The sequence below is a fragment of the Megachile rotundata genome, chromosome 7 (assembly GCF_050947335.1).
Source record: "Megachile rotundata isolate GNS110a chromosome 7, iyMegRotu1, whole genome shotgun sequence".
Classification (NCBI taxonomy): domain Eukaryota; kingdom Metazoa; phylum Arthropoda; class Insecta; order Hymenoptera; family Megachilidae; genus Megachile; species Megachile rotundata.
Genome location: NC_134989.1, coordinates 18,505,514 through 18,522,558, shown reverse-complemented (window position 1 = coordinate 18,522,558; position 17,045 = coordinate 18,505,514). Strand labels below are relative to the sequence as shown.

Here is a 17,045-nt window from a genome sequence, read left to right as displayed (position 1 = left end):
ACTGGATTAAATCTGGTTGACGCTAATTTGTGTTCTCGTTTACCATACGATTTTCATGTCAGTTGTTTGTCATGTAAATATAAATACGTATATATTATTTATGTGTACGTATAAATATTATTAACTACTATTTCGTTTGGAAAATATTTACAATGGCCAAAACACAAATTGATGATATTTACGATGGATATAATGATTACCCATCGATATACAGTATTAAAGATCTTGAGCAAGATGCATTGTTTCAAGGGGTTCTTAGTACAAGTTATGGAAAGAGACCAGTTGTAAGTATCAATAAATAAGGCCATGATATTAAAATGACGTTTGTTGATTTTAATAATAAGATACTTTGAATTTTTAATCGTGTAATAGTTTACACCAAAAGTACCTGGAACTGCTATGCGTTTGGGTACTTCGAGCGGAGTAAGTAAATGTTATGAATTTAGTTATGAAAAGAATATATGTACGTAATAATATAAAATTTATGTGTATAAAGTTAACAAAAGCATATAAAAAAGTATATTGTAACAGTTTTTGATTAATCGATTTGTTTAGTTTCATAAAACTGGTACTGGTATACCAATGCGCCCCATGACTAGCGGACTAAGACCAATGACTGCTGTTAGAGGTGCCGGTTATACCAGTAGTAGTCGTCAACCTTTTGATCCGTTAAATATGAGCAGCAATACCAAAGGGCCTGTACCACCTTTAGAAACCGGAAAAGAAGACACGTGAGACTATATTATCTATTAAATTATTGGTATTAATTTAATTTAATTTATAAAAAGAAGTGGATATTTAATTTTAAAGGCCAGAAGAAAAAATCAAAGTAGCGGAGAAAAAAATAATGGTGTTAATAGAGAGTTCGATAGAAGCAGCGTACGAAAGCAATACAAGGGTTGCCTTAGAGAGAGCAAGAGAAGCTTCTTCGAGAGAAAAGGTTCTTATTAGATTACAAGAACAAGCTGGACTTAGCGATAATCACAATGTAGAACTAACATTTGCTGTAAGAATTTGTATTTTTGAAATTTGATTTTTTATTACAATTTAAGCTAAAGTACTAAAGTACCGTAACAACGTTTCAGGTAATTTTTAATTTAGCGATTCAATATACCAACAATAATATGTTTACAGAAGCTATAGCAACTTATCAAGCTATAACAAGAAACAGAATGTTTAATAATAGCGCTAGGCTTAAAGTAAATATGGGAAATATTTACGTTAAGATGGGACAATTATCCCAAGCGATTAAGATGTATAGAATGGCATTCGATCAAGCATCAGCGGCTCATAAAGACTTAAGGTAGTATATGAATAGTACATTATTGATATTTATTGTCGAGCTTCTAGCATTATATTGTATTTAATGTTTATGTTAATTTGCTAAATAATTCACAGAATAAAAATAATGCATAATATTGGAATGTTATTTGTTCAAATGGGTCGTTTGGAAGAAGCAGCTAATAGTTTTGAATGGGTGATGAAAGAAAGAGCTGAATTTAAAGCAGGCTTGCATGCTGTGTTGTGCCATTTTGCATTATCTCATCGAGATAAAATGAAAAGAGCATTTTTAGAATTATTAGAAGTTCAACTTAACATAGACCAAGAGGACAGATATAATATAAGTACCGTGAGTCGGGCACGTTTATAAATGTTGCTCAAAATAAAATTTTGAGCACGGCCCATTCAAAAGCTACATAATTATTTGTTGTTTATGTTTTGTGTATGATAAAATTACAGTCTCGTGCACTAACAGTTAATAGTAACAATTTGAAACAATTATTTTTCTGTTAATATACTAAGCGCAATAAAAAGCGTACTAAACGCAATAAAAACGTCTGTCACTGGTTTTCAATGAAATATTTCTTCGATTCTTATTAAAATACTATTTACTTATTTTATAGGACGATGTTGCTTCTAACATATTAAATGAGATTTTAAAGAACGACGATTTATCTAAACTAGAGAAAGAATTGAAATGCGAAGCTGAGAAAACTATTCTCTGCGCCGCAAAACTCATAGCGCCTGTTATCGAAGATACACTTACGGCTGGTTTCGCTTGGTAAGATTTAGAAAAATTCTATCGCATATGTTTTACGTAACATTTAGATTGTTTCATTATCGATCGTGATTACAATTATATTTATCAAGGTGCGTGGATTCTATAAAGTCTTCAGCTTATGCATCGCTGGCTGCAGATTTAGAAATAAGTAAAGCTATGGTATTTTTGCACAATCGAGAGACTCAATTAGCAATCGATACCTTGAAGATGTTTGAAAATCGGGAAAGTAAAGCTAATAGTTCTGCTGCCACTATGCTTTCGTTTATTTATTTCTTTGTAAGTGACGTTACTTGTTTTATTGATTCTAAGTAAAATTAAAGACACGAAGGAAAGTTTATTTGACTTGAAGCAAGGAGATTACGATCAAGCAGAAAGATGCGGGGAAATCGCTCGGACGGCAGACACGTATAACGCAGCAGCTTACGTTAATTTATCAGCCTGCGCATTTAGAAAGAACGAATTAAATATTGCCAAGGAGTTTCTTTTGTGCGCATTAGATACGGATGCTGGTCATGTACAGGCTCTTTATAATCTAGGTAAGTGTTATGATTATTTGTATACATGATCTAAAATGTTTATACATTTATACATTTAGCGAATTAATGCGCTAAGTGAATTATTTATTACTTAGGATTAGTGTATAAAAAACAGAATATGTACGAGGAAGCATTGGAATGCTTTTGGAAACTTCGTAATATTGTTAGACACGATCCGCAGACATTATATCAGATTGGTCATTTGTATCAGCTTATGAACGATACGGATCAAGCTATGGAGTGGTATTGTCATCCTTTCTAATACGTAATATTCGCATTCTTTGATTTTATGAGGAGTTTAATAAAATTACTTTCCATTCTATTAGGTATAATCAGTTGCTCAGTATAATACCATGTGATCCTGGAGTTTTGCAAAAAATGGGAGAAATGTACGATAGCATTGGGGATAAACAACAAGCGTATCAATTTTACAGCGACGTAAGTTGTTTCATTGTATAAATATGTATTTTGTTTTTACTGTTTTAATTTAGAGCAATGTTAATACAGTCGTACAGATTTTTTCCTGCAAACTTTGAAGTAATCGATTGGCTTGGATCATACTTTGTAACGATGCAGGTAATAATCGTACCGTTGTTTCGCACAAGCTAAATACATAGAATGTAAACTTATATCATGGCGTTTCGAAGGTTGCCGAGAAAGCGTTAATTTATTTCAAGAAAGCAGTGGAACTAGCACCCGACGAACCAAGGTGGAGATTATTGGTTGCTGCATGTTTAAGGCGAACAGGTCAATTTCATAAAGCTCTTACGGAATATCAAGACATTCATAATAAATTCCCTGAGAACATCGAGTGTCTTAAATTTTTGGTTCGATTATGCAGTGATCTCGGTTTAAAAGAGGCTCAGTTGTATGCAACGGAATTAAAACGTGTTGAGAAAGCAAAAGAGCTTAAAGATAGACAAGGATCAGCAAGACCAGGTGCAACTAACGTACGTCGTGCATTTTGACAGACATAAAATTATTCTAATAATATTTGCAGGTTCCAGAAGGAGTAACAGTAGTACCTCCTCGCGAACTGGTTCTGGCATGAGTGTATTATCGGATCATAGATCGAGTCCCATCCTTGGCAAAAGAGATAATCAGAGTTTGAATAGCGCTGGAGTTTCACGAACCAATCGAACTTCTTCGAACGAGAATTTTATGGAAACAGCATCCGACGTAAACGAACGGACAAGTACGTCAGAACTATAGTATATAGGTAGATAAGAATAATTAGTAATTGGGTCCATGAGTGTACGGTGTACGAACGAACGGCCACAATTTTCTGTAGAGTTTTCTACACTTTCTTTTTCCCTACGGATAATTATATTATTATTACGTAAAGTATATTATATTTAATTATCGTTGGTTATATCGCGTCGATGAAAGTCGGGCTAGAATTATCAAAGTATTAGAGTTATCAAAGGTTTGGGAATGCATAGCTTTATTTGAAACGAACATTAATAAGGATGATCTACAGACGACGGAGTCGAACTGCCCTAATGGATTGAACAGATGATAAATGGGTTTAGCTATTTTGAACAGTCTATTCTTGTTCCCTTGGTGAAATAGTAATCGTCAAAGTATAACGTCAATCAATAAGTTGTTACGAAACTCTGAAATAATTAACGAACGAAAAATTGGACGGGATAATTGTTATAACTCGGGAAGGAAAAAATAAGTATGAAATGTTTTGTGCAGACACGGCTTATGTTGATCCAATTGGTCCTCTACCTATCCGTCCCATGACATCCGCGGGAAAAAGGGATGACGATTTCGGCGATGAAGAGCTCGGCGATGATCTGTTGCCGGAGTAAAGTGATCGTATTTATCGTCGTATTCGTCGCTTTTATATATCACTCGCTTCACTATTTTTGTAAGCACGATATCGATAGTATTCGAATTAGCGAGAAAAGTTTGTCAGCAATTAAACGTAGGATCGAATCTAGCACGATTTATGGACAATTTATGTACGACTCAATGTAAATCGATGTAGCTGATTCGACGCGAAGGATTGTAGGTATGTTGATGATATATTAAATTTATAGTTATATTATAAGATTAAATAAATGAACGTTTTCAGGGATATGCGAGGACGTAGAAAAACACGCGGTAACTACAATGAGAAATTTTCTTACGGTTCGATAGTCGACTATCCAGACATTCCCTTAAATCTCAACACGAATTATACTTTGATAAATTATCATTTCGACGTGCAAGTTGGTAGCTTATAGTCCGTAGGATGGTGCCATACATTATGAAAGCACGAGGGTCGGGCAATTGTAACGATCTAAATTTAAACACGCTTTAACCAATTTAATCAAACTCCATTCAGCCTATGTAGTTTAGGAGAGACGGATGTTATTTTATTATAGCTATGTTCAAATATCATTTAACCGATAGAATGTGACATATTGTGAATCTGCAGGATCAGTCGGAACGTCTCTGTATGCTCTATATTTACTATATATACGCTGAATAAATATCTGTTGCACATTATTTTATCGAGCCAAGAAACGTCTTCGATTCTTCGATTGTGGTAAATTCGGTTCAATTATTTACCAAAGGTCCAATATGCACGTGACCGACAGTCGACAAGATAGAAGATCGAAACTATCGATCGAGGGTGTGTTCAAACTATATTTGATTTTATGGGAAAAGAAGCGATCGACGGTAGAGAAATTTTGAATCGAGTGTTGGTAGCGAAGGCGTTAATATAAAGGACTATCGAGCGAACTGTTCGATGGCGGGAAACGGTTAAAGAGTTTAATCGGTATGGCAGCGCGATGGTGTAGCAATCGTGTAAGGCCAGTGAAAGATATCGTTTCGTTAAATTGAAAGTGACGGTTGTTGGATCTCGAGAGCAGAATAACGCGCGATCGCGTTGTACACGATGGATTCTGTGGATTCTGGATCGTATCCGTAGTTGGTTGCGTGACCGCTCGCGCGACAATAAATCAAAGTTTGTCGATGCGCGCGAAAGCGTATCACGTATACGCGCGCAGCGGACTGTCGGCATGTAAGAAGGTGCATGTGTGACCGCAGAGACGCGCGCACACGTAATACGCACCGCGATATGGTATTAAAGTTGAAATAGTGGGGAAGCCGATTGTGGCGATCGGGAGTCGGGAGGCTCGACCAGTTGCTCCTTCGAGTTGGTATTACACCCACGTGGTTGTACGTGTGCGTGCTCTGTCGCGTCTCGAGGAAGTTGACAGTCGTTGACCGGTAACTGAAGCCGACAAAGGATAGAAGAGGATCCGAAATTGGAAGTGATCGCGTAGCGAAGCGAGCAGTGATACGTAGAAAACATTAGGGTGAGCTTGCGTTTTTCATTTTCCTGAACGCAGCGCACGTGCGAGTAACGTACGTCTGATTTCATCGGGTTTCGACTATATAAAAGTCGTATCGTACGAATATCTGAAACCGTACAGAATCGGATACTCGGTGCTTCTCGAACCGGTTTCAAATTGTTCGCGTGATGGTTGGTTAGCGAAGAAAGATATAAAACCGCGTGTATCCTAGTGTTTATAACTGGTCGACGAGCCCACATGGGTCCTTGAAACGTTACGCTGCAGGTGTTGTCATTCTGTGTTAACGTATTCTCGTGTTTGTCACGGGCTACGTACATACACGTTAACGACGAATTTCAGTAATAATCGTGCTCGATTGTTCGATGACAGCGTTTTGGTAGACTTTGATATTTGCCGAGCGATCGTGTTGCAGTTTTTCTCGACTTTTTTTATTTCGTACAGACGAGTCTAGCGATATGGAAACTTTTGAATACGTTCTAGCATCGCGAACATCGGTAACATCGTCGATAAGGAGTTTATCATATTGCCAGATTGTTATCGTACAAATTAATTTTCTAAAGTATAATTACGAGAAAGATTTGTAACCTTATCGTCGTCGTGACAACTCGATTACATCGTGTTTTACAGGTTCACGTTGGAACCGTGATTTCGATTACTTGTTTAGTATCACCGATGGTGATACTGGAAATCAGACATTTTATCGACGATTGTATAATCTGTAAAAGTTTCGAAAAGTTGGATTTAGTATTCTAATCGATAATCGTACGCTTCTAAAAATAATGCGACGGTACCGAAATGAAACAAGTTACACCTTGTCGGTGTAACTTCTGTTACGACACTGTATCGTAACGATAACGAAATTCCCAGAGAGCGATGCGACGCGTCGTGCCGCGCGAAATCCACGCGCGATGGCGTTCTCGCGACTCGAAATTGATTTTGAAAAGGATGCTACCGTTAAAAGCGAACGTCTCGAAACGTATGGACGAGCCGCCATACACGAGGGAATTCTATTCGATTAAATTTTATGCGAGACCTTGGTGATAATGTTCCGGTAATTCGCGGAAGCTTTATAATTCAACCGGTAAAGATCATGCATAACCGTACACGTTGTGAAAGGGTACGACATTATCGCGTTGCGGATAGCGCGTTTGCGGTGATTTCAGTTTTATCATGAAATCGTGGGAATCGAATTCGCGTTTCGTCGAATTAGTAGGCTATGGAAGCATCGTTCGAATTTTCGCGGCCGACCAAGTTCGTGTGACAAGTGTGCGTATTGCGCTATAGATTAGAATCATCACGTTAGGTCAACTGGCTGAATTATCTCGGTTGACGTTTTGCACCTTCCAATTGATTTTAATAGAGCTTCGTTCGGAACGACTTTGATGGCTCGGAAGAATGTTCTAGTGGTGTTTCGCGGAGTCTTCGCGCGTTGTAGACTAACAAGTCGGTTACTTTCGGCTTTGAAAATGTTTAAACATGAAATTCATCGATTTCTCTATACGAAATTATAGAAACGCGACGATTTATTAACGAAAGATCAACGAATGATTCTTGCCTCGGCGCGTAACGGAGGAGAGCCCTTATTAAAGCGGACTAACAAATGGCACGTTCATTCTGCCTCGTAGATTCTGAAGAATCTGCGAGCGCGCAATTTACAAAGAGGGCATTGAAATTCGTTGAAACGATAGCTTCTTCTTCGGTCGAAGATATTTTTTCCGAATTTCTCGTTCTGGTTCTTACTAGAATTCTATAACTAGAATAATAGAATTGTAATATATCTTCCTAAATGCAGGCGAAGTAATCGTCGAAAGAGAAACGCAGAAGAAAGAAGTATATCGGGAAAAGACGCATAGATAGAAAGATAATAAAGACATAACGACGAAAAGTATGCGAACACGAGTGCGATATAATATGTATAGCTGGTCGAACGAGTTTTTCAACTTTTACGACGTTCATACCGATGTACTAAGGTTCGAATGAATTTTCTTTTTTGTCGATGCACGAATACGTGTCATACTTGGTGAAATATATTGTTTCGCCGCGCGTACGTATTTCGAATATTCCACGACGAAACAAGTCTTTCGTATATAGTATATTTTCGATCGATTGATTGATTACGTTGTGGACGTCGACTACCACGGTCATTAGCCCGTAGTATGTTTTAATCGAATCAGTTCGGAGTTCGGAGGAAGCAGTCCCCACGGTACTCGCCATGGGACACATTTTATTACGTTTAACTGACAGGAGGCTGATTTTCAAAGTCGATTAATAAGATTTTTTTCGAACAAATGTCTACCATCGAAATTGGTCTGTATCACTAATCGTCGCTCGACCGAGGGAAAGCAAATTTACTCGTTTAATAAATAGTTTTAAATCGAGTCCAGCATTATTTTTACCCTGGTGAAAAATGAAGCAATTTACTTTTAAACTGCTGTGAATTAGACACAGGCAGTCGGTGGTGTTGCGATTGGATGGGTGGCGGGGATCGCTTCCTCTTGGCAGTCATGTTCCACAGGGATGCCAGATTTCCTCTCGTCACCGAGCGATCGTTACGCGCTCTCGCGCAGTCTCTCGAATATCCAGCCGAAAAGTTGCCGGCTCGAAATACGCGAAATCATGTTTTCAATCTGTTCGTTACGATCCGATATGTCTTTTTGAATTTCCATCGAATCGCGACAAATATCGAAAAGTATCGGAATTTGAAAAGGCAGCGAAAGGTTATGTCGATGTTAAGAGAGAAACGAGGTTAGTTTAATTATATGTAATTAAGAATCGAAATAATTGGGAACGAGCGAGAAAACGAACTAATTTATAGCCGTGTTTTCGTCTATCGGATCCTGACATGTTCGAACGCATCTCGATTCGAAAGAGTGACTAAAGTGAACGGTGAACGACGAGAGATATCTGGTTTATCGAATTTTATTTCATTTCTTCGAGCTTTGTCTCTCTCCCTGTGACCGTCGTAGTCCGCGTTTACCTACGATCCCTTCTTTTCCTCGTATCCGTTAGTATACGACATACGATATCGTGTTCGGCACAGGCAAAATATTTTGCCCAAGATTTTCGATGTACATCACGAAACTGTTTGAACGAGTATACATACGAGCCACGAGCGTATTTTTCGATTATCAATCGGTCTCCACATAACGTTACGATAGTCGATGACCTGTAGATCATCGAACGTCTGTCTCGTAATTATGTCGGTCAAACGTGCACGTTTTTTCTGGCCAATCGAGATCTTTTCTTTCGAAGCTAAGACGTTCAGCGTACGCGATATTCATACACGCTCACGCGCGAAAATAGTAGGACGCCCGATAAAATTTCATAACCGGTTGGAAAAAATGATCGACATTGTTGAAATATTTAAATAAATATTAAATACTACATACTTATCGTATATAGGTATACGATAAGTAGTAAGCAAATGTTGAGGAATTTGTAACAAGACAGAGTATGGAAATAGTACGAAGTACGAATATACATGTTTAAATAATCGCGGTTTAACGATAACGATTTTGCGCTACAATTTATAGACGGAAAAGTTCGTTGAAACAGTGTTTTTTTTCCTTTTTTTTTTCTTCTAATTATTCCTTACTGGCATATAGGACTAGTATCGTATATGCACCGATCGATGCAACCAATGATAAATCAATAGAATCGAAGTAATCGACGTTAGAACAAAGTAGAATTATTGTACCGGTTACCTTTTTTCTACTGATCGATTGTTCCCTTTTTTTCTACTCAAATCGAATCGAATCGAATCGAATCTAATCGCGGCGTATCGTTTTTTCTAGCGTTTCACTCGGTACAAATATTGTTAGCGAGGACCGTTACTCGCGAAGCGATTATGCGATTACGTAGATCGATCGGTAACCGCATAAACGTCGGATAAATTGGCCCCCGAACGCAATCTGGTGTAACAAACGAAATTCATCATCGATGTTGTTATCGGTATTAGCGTTATCAAATATTACAAATAGGAGTGGACTTTCAACTTTTCGCTCGATGGCCGCCAAACGGCGTTATCGTCTCACCGAGCTTCGAGGGAAGGAGAGAAAATATATAAGCGACGGAGCAGTTAACGGGTAGATGCCTTTAATTTTCTCTCAGAACGATCGATCGCGTTCGCGGAGAAACACGCGGCTCGAAATCGCCACGCGCACCTTATCGTCGCTCGTGACAAACTCATTCACGTTTGCATCGTAGTGTGACTCAGTTCATTCAATAAAAAATATACACATTTCCATCAGGAGATAACGTTTACGGGAATCAGGTGAGCCGAGCACGCGCCGCACGTGTATTGATCGAGTTGTCGATAAATACCGATTTCGATTTCTTTCTTAACATTTCAAACACTCGTCCATGAAGTTTTTTACGGCTCCGTTAGGTCCATAGGATCCGCAGTTCACGTCACGCAGTAAACGATCTGATCGTTTACGTCTTCCTTTTCTAGTTCTCCGAATCTGACAGTTCGTCAGCGTTAGAGCTCGATCGGGGCTTCGAAGACACGCATCGGTGATCCGAGAAAATTCTCGATGTAGTCGGGTTAGCTGCGATGTTGGCGAAATGTCAGGAACGCGTTTTCCTTTTTCTGTCGACGCGGTGTCGATACGAAAAGCGGTTTTCCTATTATCGACTCGAAATAAATTTGGAAAAAGTGTTAAGAGATCTCGTGTTACTTTATTCTCACGGAACAAGTAACGGTTATAACATTTCGGCATAAAGATTTTATTAATCGATTTGCAGTCTGTTTGTTCGTTTTCAGAAATTCAAGAGCCGATAGAAATGGTTGTTCCTACAGAGCACGCACTCCACGAGGCGATACAGGTATCGCCGTTGCTACTTTCGGACGACGTGAAGCAACAGAAGGTAAAGAAATGATTAAAATCGTGTTAAAACTGCGAAATGCGAAGCTAAAGTTGAATCGGCACTTTTCTGCATAAATAGTCTATCAAAACTGTATAAATCGCATCATAAATAAATGTAAAACTGTATAGATTGGTTGTAATGTTTGCCCACGGTCAACGACGGACACGTTCATTCATTCTCGATGCAAGAAATGGTGAACGCGACGAGTCCTTAACCTTGCGACAGTCTCGTTTAAGACACGGATCGATCGTTCACGCGTGCTTTCACTTTTGCCGTTACTCTGCCGATGATCTACGCGACAACCTTACGTTCGTCTACGATTTATTCCGTCTACGGTCTAGAATATGCACCTTTCTTGAACGCGTGCAATTACTTACGTAACACAGTTGGCGTCGCGTCATTCCGTACAGAAACTGTTTGATTCATCGCGATGCGCGCGATCGAGTCGATTGTCGCGTTTACATTCGTATTTATTCGAAAGCTACTCGTAAACCTTCTTTCGGTCGAGAGAGAATCGAGAGAGAATCGAGAGAGAATCGAGAGAGAATCGAGAGAGACGAACACGTTTCGGAAGATCGAAAACGAAGAAACGCGAGGCGATGCATCTCGATACGTAAATTGTACTTTTCCTAGTAAATATCGAGACGCGGAGCTAGAATCAAGGTAGACTTAAGAGTTATCGGTAGCGTAGAGTCGCAAACTGCTCGTAAATCGTTTGCTTATCGTGACCGCCGTCGTAGGGTTATCATAATGTAATTCCCCTTTATAAAGATATTCGAACGATTATCGGGGATTATGTGTTTCGCGTGGCAGTAAGAATGAACGGAAACAATCGTTTTATTTATTTACTCTTACGTTTTCGTAACGCTTTTTTTTTCAATGTCATAACGCTCGTATCGGCGATACAACTTTTAACGTAATCGCGTGTGCTACATCAGCTGAGAAGCTGTAACCGTCTCCGTTTCTGCATTCGATTAACGGACCGAACAATGTTACGGTCGATTCTTGTTTTTGCATTTGTTTGTCCGTGATTACGCGCAACTTTCCGACATGGAATCTCTTCGAATCCACGCGAAATAGATAAACATCGCGAGAATACGGCAATAATTTCCGGCGTGATATCGCGTTGACAGTTGAATCCACGAAAAGCGATAAATTTCTCTTTCGTTTAAACTGTCTAACGTCGACTGTGTGACATTAGACCTTCTGACGCGCGGATTACGAGACCTTGTTTACGCGACGATAGTAAATTTCACTCACGCGGATGTAAAACATTTTTCGAATGAAACATTTATCAGAATTTTCGAATCGATAAATTTTCATCGCTTCGAACCTTCTAAACAACGTTACGCGTATACTTTCCGGTTGCTACAGAATCATATATGTATAATCGACAAGAAATAATAATATGTCCCGTCGAATCAACGATATTTCCGTTTGTACGGGCGGAACGGTAATTCCGAAGAGGGGCGTAAAACTAATTTTGACCGATTAGGCGTTGAAGAATGGCAAGAAAATAACACGGTACCAGAGCACGGTTGAAGTAAGAAATAGTCGTTCGACGGTCACGATAACGTCAATCGTATTACATAAACCGCGAATGCGAAGAATATTTAACCACGTGCACGCGAAAGATCGCGTCCTTCGATCGAAACTTCCTTTCGATACCGCGAATACTCGGTTGTCGCGAATTTCTGGTTAGATCGATTCGGAATTCGTTTTTTATCCCATCATCTATAATGTCGTTGATGTCCTTTGGTAGAATTTCGTTAGATATCGCTGCTTACCGAACGATGCGTTAAATCTCGGAAAAATATGTTTCATCGACGCGTCACGATGCGATTGAAAATGTTTTACTTGCAGATCGAGCAAGAACTGGCGCAGATGAAGTTTTCAGCCGCGACAGTCAGACAAATCCAGGAGGTTTTTTTATCGGAAATGAATAAAGGAATTCATCTGGAACCATCGTCGTTGCAAATGGAGAACACCTACGTTCCGGAACTTCTCGATGGAACAGGTTGTTAATTTATCTAGTTTAAATTGTTATTTTAAATCGCGCTTATAATCGAGAAACGCTTTAGCAATCGATGCAACTTTTCGCCAATAAAGATAAGCGGTGACGGATGAACTTATAAATCAACAGAAACTTTTATGACGCGCATATATGCGCGTTAACAGCTATCGAAGGATCAATTGTCTCTTCGAGTCTTTTTATTCGCTTCTTATTTCGATTATTAGATTATATCGAATCGATGTTGCTGGCCGATGGTTACTCATTTTATTACCTTATATTTATTACCTTAGATTTATTACCTTATATTTATTACCTTATATAGATATCAAGCGTACCTCTTTAAGCAATTACGAACTACACGTGTAGGTATGTAGGTATGTAGGTGCACAGGTACTTGTATCGGTTTTAAGGTATCGCGAGTTTACTGCTAGAGAAGAGTAATTATGTGACGATAGAGGATGCTTAGAAACGCGGAGATAGTATAAATTATAGGTATGCGCGAATCTTGTACGATGACGAGCGCCTCTAGTAGGCACGGTCGAGAAAGCACGGAGGCGCGAACGGAAACTTCCTCGACTATTCGTATGAACGAAGGTCGCGGTCATATAAATTCCAACTGTTTAATCGTTTATCGTTATATTTGGTTGTATATGTATATTATTGTTATTACATAGACGCAATGTCGGGCATAAGTGTAACGCAACGATGATTTTTTTATATGTATATTTTCAGAGGAAGGTCTGTATCTGGCGTTGGATTTGGGAGGCACAAATTTCCGTGTGCTCCTCTTGGAGCTAGCCCATGGAACACCTATACGCGAAGAAGTGAAGAAATATCACATTAGCTCTGATTTGCGAGTCGGTTCAGGGATTCGTCTGTTTGATTATCTGGCAGAATGCGTTAGCGATTTCGTAATCGCGCAGGGTCTTCAGGATGTAGAGCTTCCTCTCGGTAAATTGGAATCACCGTATATATGTATACACGAGTTTAAAGCTCGAGGTTGGGGGAATCACGCGTGTGCTTCTGTTAATTGCTACTAATCTATGCGATGCTTCTAACCGCTTCTTGTGCTTCCAGAATGTAATTGCGATCGTTTCGAAAATAGTGTCGACAAAAGGATTCGTATCAACAACCAAGCACTTTCTGCTATCGACTCTCCAGTATCATTTTTCGCGAGCATTCGTTTTATAAATTCGAGTGGCTAACACCCTCGTTATTGATTCCACATTGATCGATACGATCTTAGGTGCGATCGATTATTCTTTAAACGTCGCGTCGCGGTGTCGAATAACGATAACGCGCGCTTACCTACCGATGCTTTTCTTTCATGGTAATCCAACCACCACCGATTCTCATCGACACGTTTATTCCTTCTTCTTCAGGTTTTACCTTCTCCTTTCCAATGGTACAACACTCGTTGGATATCGGGCTACTGGTAACCTGGACTAAAACGTTCAATTGTCCCGACGTCGTGAACAAGGATGCTGTGCGATTACTGCGCGAGGCTTTGGATCGTCGTGGTGATACCAAAGTGAAGGTGGTGGCTATTTTGAACGATACCACTGGTACCTTGGTTCAAGGATCAACGTTAGATCCTGAGACAGCGATTGGGCTCATATTAGGCACCGGTAGCAATGCTTGTTACCTGGAACGTGCCGACAGGGTCGAACATTGGGAGACGGAAAGACACGGAGAACGTCAAGTAATTTATTTATTTCTCTTTTTCTTCTTCTAACACCGTTATCTTTAACTCGATATTCGAACTGATCGTTCTTATTCAAGGTTATTATCGATATCGAATGGGGTGCGTTCGGAGACAACGGCGTTTTAGACTTTATCAAGACAGATTACGATCGCGAGAACGATGCAAATTCCCTTATAGTTAATTCGTTTACGTGAGTAACGAGCCTGTTTCAAACGCGTATATAATATATAGAAATTACTATCTGGATTTATTATTATATACCGTCCTTTTAACATTGCTAGGTTTGAAAAGTATATTAGTGGAAAGTACATGGGCGAGCTTGTGCGAATAGTACTTGCGAGGTTAAATAGAGACGGACTTTTATTCATAGGTGAGCATACGCCCGGATCGCTTTTAATCCCTGGCAATCTTACCAGTGATTTAGTGTCAGATATTGAACAGTAAGTAAAATTAAGTGAAAAGTCTGTAACTAAACGGTTCGTAAATGTTCAGATTTCTAATTTCTTCGAAATATTTGCGCGCAGAGACTCCGTGGACGGTGGTAGCATCAATACGGAAGAAACTTTGGAGAAGTTTGGCATCGTTCCGGACGAAGACGACGTAAAGATTGTTCAATACGTTTGCGAAGTAATATCGAATCGCGCTGCTCTTCTCGTTTCGACATGTAAGTTCAGAGACCTACGATCGATACGTACGTCGAAAATCTTTTGCTATCCTATGGATAAGAAATATTTGAAAAACGCGCGCGGAAACACTTATCGGCGATAGTGTTTTCTTAAAACGATATTATTTAATCGATCATTGTATTGCCCCTAGGTCTCGCAGTGTTGCTGAAGCGAATCGATAGAGAACGCGTAACTATTGCCGTGGATGGATCTCTGTACAAGCACCATCCCCGATTAGAGAGTTGGATCAAACAATACATCCCGTTGCTAGCACCTGATCACAAGGTACATATTGTCAAATAAATGCTTTCGTTTCTTTCTTGACTCGTGAAATTAATCGATTTATCGTTGATTTATAGTTTAAAATTATTCATGCCGAGGATGGAAGCGGGAAAGGAGCCGCGCTCGTGGCTGCAATCGCTCAAAGACTTCACGAAAGAATATGCTAGTACTAGTTGAATGTTGGAAATACTCTCTGGCGTATAAATGTATCATCAGTGGCGTAAACGATTGTCGTCGGATCTCTAATGTCAGACCTTGTTCGGAGTATTCCTTATGTTAACGTTATAATCTTGCATACGTATTTCTTCCTCTTTTTTGTTTTTCTTTTTAAAATCGTCGCGCAAATTTTATTGTTATTAGCATTACGAAGTGATATTTCGGAAGACGAGAGAGTGCGCGCGCGCGCGTGTGTATGTGTGAAAGAGAAAGAAAGAAAGAGAGGGAGAATGAAAGGATAAAATAATTATACAACTATTTAGTAGGTTTACAAGAAAAAAAATATCTATAGAAATCCTTAAGGGAATTGACGTCGATTTTATTGAACGTCTTTAAACATTCGCGTTTGATAGTTATTTTTTAACGCGCTGGTTTATGCAACGTTTCCAGAGTCCACTTTACTTACGTTGTTCGAAATATCTACTAGCATCGTTCGTTCGTAATTAGACCTATTGTTCTTCGTAGTTGTTACGTAAGATCTGTTTTGATCTTACATTTGTTAAGTGTTTCGCTGGCAGATATAAAAGAAAGGACAAAGTATGTTGTCCAACGTTAGTTATGTTCGCGTAAAAGTCACAGAGTTCGGTAACCTTTGGCAGAGAATCTTACCACGAATGTTCGATAGTAATATTCTGGCGAGGCTAATATCGCGTAGAAAACATCGAAAACGTTAGATTTAGAATACGAGAGGATGAAGCGTAGTGTGCTATTTTAACGAAGGAAAAAACAGGTAGGATCACGATCGTGTTGCGAGAACGAGCATATCTCGTGTATTGTAAGCAACCTGTGTGTATTCCCACATTAAAAGCGAGACGGAATTGTGACACGGATCACTAAACAAAGACATTAAGGACAAAGAGAAAAGGTAAAAAGTAAGGAGAAAAATGTGTCGATGTTCGAAAAGAAAAATATTTGTAAAATACATTGTTATACTTTGTAAATGATCGCGAAGATGTTCGATTTTTTGTACCGGAGGAACGAGGTTGTTTTAATAAAAATCGATGCGAAAAGCAGTAATTTTCAATCCCTTTCAATTCTTTAGAAGTTTTAATATGCGAATTTAATATGCGGGAGCGTTGTTCGATGATAGTCGTAGGCATAAAACGCGAAAGAAAATTCGCTGGTGGGATTAATGCGACGAATCGCATCGAATCGAGTAGCGTCGAATTGAATCGAAGAGAATGGAATCGTATCGAATCGAAGCTCAAAGAATCGTAAAACGAAAAAACGAAAAAACGAAAAAACGAAATCGTGCCGAATAGTCTTGTACGTAATTCGCGTCGGATGGAAACGAATCGAATCGAATCGATGAAAATCGAACCGATTTGGTTGCCGAGGATCGGTGAAACGAGACGAAAGAATTCGCGAACGAATATTCGCCG

General features: G+C 39.2%; 1 protein-coding gene across 5 annotated transcripts; it reads left to right on the top strand.

Moving 5' to 3' along the window:
- Positions 1–7: 7 nt before the first annotated feature.
- Positions 8–16,676, top strand: nompB (intraflagellar transport protein 88-like protein nompB). 5 transcript variants are annotated; one of them, XM_012297521.2, is made up of 23 exons: positions 8–284; positions 373–423; positions 556–731; positions 811–1,006; positions 1,086–1,303; positions 1,399–1,630; positions 1,905–2,062; positions 2,152–2,338; positions 2,412–2,598; positions 2,694–2,841; positions 2,925–3,036; positions 3,106–3,174; positions 3,246–3,537; positions 3,599–3,793; positions 10,678–10,781; positions 12,645–12,798; positions 13,528–13,746; positions 14,178–14,497; positions 14,578–14,690; positions 14,782–14,940; positions 15,025–15,164; positions 15,317–15,450; positions 15,525–16,676. In XM_012297521.2, exons 1-23 carry the CDS (start codon positions 153–155, stop codon positions 15,612–15,614), a joined length of 3,786 nt encoding a protein of 1,261 aa, XP_012152911.1. In that variant the 5' UTR covers positions 8–152; the 3' UTR covers positions 15,615–16,676. The 5 variants fall into 5 exon arrangements, with proteins under 5 accessions (XP_012152911.1, XP_012152912.1, XP_076389965.1 ...); XM_012297522.2 differs by lacking the exon at positions 373–423; XM_076533850.1 differs by lacking the exon at positions 2,152–2,338 and having other exon boundaries at positions 2,372–2,598.
- The last annotated feature ends 369 nt before the right edge of the window (positions 16,677–17,045 follow it).

Bases quoted from the DNA above. Each gene is read 5' to 3' on its own strand.
- nompB (XM_012297521.2), top strand. From the start codon at position 153: ATGGCCAAAACACAAATTGATGATATTTACGATGGATATAATGATTAC. The intron at 285-372 runs GTAAGTATCAAT...ATCGTGTAATAG, and splicing joins GTTATGGAAAGAGACCAGTT to TTTACACCAAAAGTACCTGG. The intron at 2,599-2,693 runs GTAAGTGTTATG...TTTATTACTTAG, and splicing joins ACAGGCTCTTTATAATCTAG to GATTAGTGTATAAAAAACAG.